This window comes from Herpailurus yagouaroundi, unplaced genomic scaffold, assembly GCF_014898765.1.
Source record: "Herpailurus yagouaroundi ecotype Mexico unplaced genomic scaffold, PumYag 246, whole genome shotgun sequence".
NCBI classification, from domain to species: Eukaryota; Metazoa; Chordata; class Mammalia; order Carnivora; family Felidae; genus Herpailurus; species Herpailurus yagouaroundi.
Window position 1 is genome coordinate 11,625,379 of NW_024412463.1, and position 5,817 is coordinate 11,631,195.

The 5,817-nt window shown below is 60.9% G+C and overlaps 1 protein-coding gene across 2 annotated transcripts in view; it reads left to right on the forward strand.

Annotated features, from left to right (window-relative positions):
- LOC121020012 (collagen alpha-1(I) chain-like) overlaps positions 1-5,817 on the forward strand; it is a 32,895-nt gene extending 27,078 nt beyond the window's left edge. For both annotated transcript variants that reach the window (XR_005785878.1, XM_040459853.1), the window contains one exon: positions 5,535-5,817. Coding sequence is in view for 1 of the 2 variants with exons in the window: in XM_040459853.1 (XP_040315787.1) it covers positions 5,535-5,595 (61 nt within the window). In the remaining variant the exon portion in view is untranslated. The remainder of the gene's footprint in view (positions 1-5,534) is intronic.

Sequence of the window (5,817 nt, forward strand, 5' to 3'; positions counted from 1 at the left end):
GGGGGGGGGGGGGGGGGGGGCCTGGGGCGGCACAGGTGGGGTCGGCTGGCACGAGGTGCCCCGTTCGCGTGCGGCTCCGGGTGGCCGGGGGCGGGTGGGGAGACGGAGGCGCGGTGCCCGCGGTCCCCGGCTCGGAAAGGGCTCCGAGCCCACAGGCTGCAACAGGACGCGGAGGGCAGCGGGGCCGCTGGAAGGTTCTGGTGCCGGACCTGGTGCCCGCGTCCCGGGCGCCCTGAGGCCCAGGCCACTGCACGCGGCTGGTCCCCGCTGCGCCAGCCTGGCTGTTTGCAGTTGTCTTCGGGGTTTGCAGGAAAGGCCTCCAGCCCCTGCGGCGACGGTGGCCGGACTCCCGCTCGGGCGCGGGGACGGAGCCCTGCTCACCCCACCCCGCCCCCCCTCCGCCCCCGGGGGTCGCACTCCGGCACCCACGCGCCAGCTCTCCAAAGAACGCACTCTCTCCGCGGTTCCACTAGGTGGCGCCGCAAAACCGCCGGGGTTTGCTTGGGTTTTTTACACTTGGCGCACCCGGAATGAAACAGTCCAATAAAAATATAATGGAGCCACGTGGGTAATTTTTACATGAAATGGGCGAAGTTAACTGTAATAATACGTTTTTTTACCTGGGCTGAGCAAGATCTGTCTTAAGGGAAAACAGAAAGAATATCTTATTTAATCCAACAGAGCCAAAACTTACCACTTACACATGTGATCAATATAAGGAATTATTGGTGGGATACTTTCCTTTTTTTCTATAAGTCCTCAAAGTCCAGTGTCTTTGTTACACTTACAGCACTTTTCAATTTACTCGCTAAACTTGTTATCAGATATGATTGATTGTACTTACATTTCATAAGATTTATAGTCCAAAAGGGACATTCATTTACCTAAGTTGTTCCAAACATACATAAAAGTTTTCAGTAACTGAACTGTCATTAAAACCTAAAAAAAAAAAATTTTTTTATTAATGTTTATTCACTTTTGAGAGAGAGGCAGAGACAGAGCAGGAGCAGGGGAGGTGCACAGAGAGAGAGGACCCAGAATCCAAACCAGGCTCCAGGCTCCGAGCTGTCAGCATAGAGCCCGACGTGGGTGAGGCTCGAGCCCCCGAAACGTGAGATCATGACCTGAGCCAAAGTCGATGCTTAACCGACTGAGCCCCCCAGGCACCCCCTGTCATTAAAATTTTTAAATCTGACCTAATTAAAGTCAGATTAAAGCACTCTGTGGTTGCCGGATGGGACTGGGGTTTCAAAACCCATGTTGCCAGCCCCCCGCCTGCAGGCAGCCCACCTGGGTTAACGGCCATAAGGTGACACTCGGTGTTCTGAGGGATGAGCAAGGACTCCAAGGCCGCGTGAGCTGGCGCACCAGGCCGACCCGGCCGCTCTCGGAGACCCACTCTGATGGGGAGCGGAGGACGCGACAAGTCCTACAGCGAGGGCCCCAGGAGCCCAGAGCTCGACTCTTCTCTATTCACCGTGCTTCTGTGGAGACTCCATGCCCCCCACCCCAGGCCTCTGCCCCCAGGAGCCGGAACAGACAAGGACCCGGATTCTCTCCTGGAGCCTCCGGAAGGAGTTCCATCCTGTGGACACCTGCAGCCCTGTGAGGCCGGGTTGGACTTCGGCCCTGGGACCGTGTGTCGTTTTCAGCCCTGGGCTCGCGGTGATTTGTCACAGCAGCAACAGGAGACTCACGTGGCCTTTGAGGGAAGGAGCGTGGGTGCTGAGTGCGGGGAGGTTCCCGGGAGCGTGGAGGGTTTGAAGCAGGAAGAGATACAGTCTAAGTCTGTGTTTCTTAACTGTGAGCACCTGCTGGGAGGGTGGCCCCAGGACCCTTGCGGACGGCTCACGCGGCCCCTGCCCCTGGTGGCACAGCCTCCTTTGCTCTCCCTGCAGCGCGGCTGGGTCCCCATCTTACAGATGGGCAAACTGAGGCCTGCCTGCGTACTGGCCCTCCCCGTGGGTGCTGGACGGCAGAGCAGCTCAGACGGGTGGATGTCACCCTGCAGGCATCCTTGGGTGCCACGTGTGCCTCTGTCAGCCGGCTTTCTCTTTCAGTATCAAACTTGGCCTCGAAGCCCCTTGCTCGGGGGCCCCCGTCAGGTTGCTGGGGTTGTCCACAGCTCCGCTCATCAGGTTCGCGTGCTGCGTCCAGGGCTGAGCTGTGCATAACTCCTCAGTGGCTTCTCCTCAGGAGCGTTCGGGAGCCTTCCCCGGAACTGTGCGCCATGCGACACCCACGTGGGTGCGACAAACACGCGGGCCAGCGGCAGAGAGACAGAGGGGGGGAGGCGGGTGTCCAGATCAGTGGTTCCTACAGAAGCGAACGACCTGTGCCGGGCGGCGAGCTCAGTCAGTGTCGGGCCTGCCCCTCCCGGAACCCACAGCCTCTCTGGGCTGCTCGGCAGCTGTATTTTCTGTTCTAATGGTTCAACTCGTATTTAACCTGCTATCGGTATTTACCTGACTCTCAGGTGCGTTGAACACAAAGTTTGCCTAGGGAGGGCTGGGGCAGGGATGTGCCTCCTGGCCGTGTTTTAGTCACTTCAGGCCGTCACTGGGGGTTCCCGTGCTTTCTGGAAGGAGTCCGCTTAGAGTCTCCACCTCTCACAAAGGACCGAGTTTCTCTTGAACAGACTGGCTTGGGTCCACGAGCGCAGTCTGGGACACAGCCTTCCCGGCTGCCCCAGAATCAGGAAATTGGTTCTAATAAAGGCTACCGGGTGGGGCTCCTGGCCGGCTCAGTCGGTGGAGCATGCCACTTTTGATATCGAGGTCGTGAGTTCAAGCCCCACGCTGGGCGTTGAGCCTACTTAAATTAAAGAAAAAAAAAATGATAAAGGTTGCCAGGAGTCAGTATTTCTCCTCGCGGGCTGGGACCAACCTGGGAAATTCCTCTGTCAGCCTCCCCAGGGCAGAAACTTCCCTTGCTTCCTGGCCTGGTAATTTTCCAGAGCTGCAACTTTCCTGTCAAGGGGCAGGAAGGACATTCAGCTGCTGACAACCCAGCCAGAAGTCGCAACTGCCCAGAGTGGGATCCGGGACGTGACTCAGCAGCATAAGGGAAGCCGGCAGAGCAGGGGCAGAGGCAGCTCTTGATGGGAGGCGGGGGCCGCCGGCTGTGGGGGCGGGGTGCCGTCCCAGGACGCATCCAGAGCCATGGCAGGTGGGGCGCTGGGAGGTCTGGCCGTCCCCCCCCCCCCCCCCCCCCCGCCACCTTCAGACCACGTGCATCTCTGGCCACACATGAGCATCACTTCCCAGGTACAGAACATTCCAGGGGGCAGGCCCAGGTGGCCAAGGACTCAGGACCCCGGCCGCAGGCGGGAGAGAGGCCAGCAAGACGTGACTCCTTCCCAGCTCCCACTGGCGGGAGAGCGCAAGGAAACGGGTATCAGATGCTGCCACCCTTCTCAGCCCCGAGGTCTCAGGACTCCCACCCACCGCGGGCAGGCGGCAGGGGCTCCGTGGCCGAGCTCTGCCCCCGTTCCCCCAGAATGAACCTTGAACCGGACCCAAACCACGCCGCACCAAGCGAGGGGCCCTCCTCCAGCTTCAGGCACAAGGCAGGAGGTCACCTCCGCCCGCCAGGGGCCCACGTGGAGAGCGACAGGATGTGGCAGTGTGCAGTTTGGACGGGAGACCTCAGGACTCGTGTGCGGCTCCCCAGCTCCTCCTCCCCTGCCCTGGCTGCATGGCACCCAGAGGGGCTCCCGGGGCCGAAGCCCGGGCCCGGGGACCTGTTCGTGTGGGCCCGTGCCGACCGCCCCCCTCAGAAGCGGAGGCTGCCCCTACGCGCCCCTGAGCGAGCCTCGTCTTCTACAAAACCTCCCGGCAACTCTGCATTTGGATATTTTTAAGGGCAGTTCTTTATTATTATCCAAGTGTGTGACTGTCAAAAAAGGGAAACGCCGTCCACACCACACTCCTTCCGGTTTCTCCAGAAAGAGCGGACTGTGCTGCAGCCGGTGCCCCCAGGGCATGGCGAGCCCCCCCACCCCCCACCCCCGCCCCGCCTGCCGGGACAGGTCAGACTCTGGCCCCACAGCCCCTCGTCCCTGCGTCCCTCCCAGCCACTGAGAGTGACCCAGCATTGCACGGGGCACACACGGGCCAGCAGTTTGGAGTCACCCGCGTAGACGCTCCAGCTCTTACTTCCTCCCCAGAAACGAGGTCAAAGAACGCTTCATGCAAATCCCCACCTTATGAGCTCATGAACCATCCTCCCACTTCCAGGTAACCGCCTGCGGTGCAGAAAGGAAACACGGAGCGGGTGCGTTAGCCGCGCACAGCATGGTCCACGTGCGGAGCGCAGCCAGGCCACCGTCTGGGCCCAGCGAGGGACGGCGGGCCGGTCACTGTCTGGGCCCAGTGAGCATTCTCTGCTCATTCCACCGGGCACGATGGAATCCTGCGGTTCTGAGTCTCTGGTTTAGAGCTTAATGTTGCTTCATGTTGCCCTAAACGAAGACGGAACAACACACAGTCCTGGGCGGGCCACCTTCCCGCCCACCCAGCCGCAGCGCCCAGGACGAAAGCTGCCGGAATGCACTTCCTCGTGGGGCTGGTCCTGCCGAGGGTGTGGTCGGGACGGGGAGCGGTGCCGAGGGAGGAGGAGGCCGGCCACCCTGCCGTCCCCAGGCATGCGTGCGGCCAAGGGCCACCCGGGCTCGAGACACACGATCGTGAGGTGGGATGTCAGAGGAGACTAGAAAGGCAGGTCCCTCCGCTCTCCGTGGCCCAGACACCTGTCCTTCCCCGTCTCCTCCCTGCAAACCGCACACAGAGGGCCCTGGCCTTGGTCTGAGATAAATACCACGTAAGCGTCACAGACAACATCCCTCCAGCCTGACCGTTCTCAAAACCCAGAGCTGTATGCCCAGCTGCTGACCCACCATCACCACCATCACCATCATCATTTTCCTAGTTTGCCTAGAAAGGGAGGGAGCCTCTCCCTACATGGGGGGCCCAGGAGGCAGAGACACCCCCAGACAGTGTTTCTGTCACTATGAGTGAGACCTGGACACAAGGAAATTAACATCTCCCGGGCCATGTAGAGGCATAGTTAACGAAGGTTGTAAGGAAAATACTTATTCACATTCTTGGGGTTTTTCCACCGCCCTGATCTAAGGGAACTGGCTGTGAGTTAAGCAGGCCTGGCAGCCCCAACCTCACTCAGCCAACTGTGAAGCCTGCCATCTGGAACCCCACCCCGTGCAACTGCCCCACGTCGGCCCCGTTAAGCCCGAATACCTCACTGTACGGACACACACAGCTTGTTTGCCTGCTCCTCCGTTGACAGACATTCGGGTCGCTTCCACCTGTCGGCTGTTGCGAATAAGGCTGCTGTGGACGTGGGTGCGCACAGATCCCCCCGAGTCCCTGCTCTCGGGGGGATACGCCGAGAGGTGGGGTCGCCGGCTCGCACGGCAGCTCCGTTCCGAATTTTCCGAGCAACCGCTGGGCCATTTTCCCCAGCAGCTACACCACGTCCCATCCTCACCAACGGAGCTTGGCCCGTGTGTGTTTCAGAAGCCCCCGGAAGGAGAGGAGCGGTGGGTGTGCTCCTGAGAGATGCCGCCACATGGCCTGAGAAACCACGTCTGGGCCAAGGCAGCCCAGAGACAGCTCTGGCCCCGGCGGGCGCCAGGCTCCGCGTCACCTGCCGACATGGAGAGAGCATCCCACACGCGCCGAGCCCAGGCGTAAACCGGGAGTCCACCGTGGTGGGGGAGGGGCTTCCGGCCAGGGGCTGACTTCGGGCCCACGGGGAGCAGCGGGGAGAAGGGGGCTTGCCCGCCGAGAGCCGGGCCCG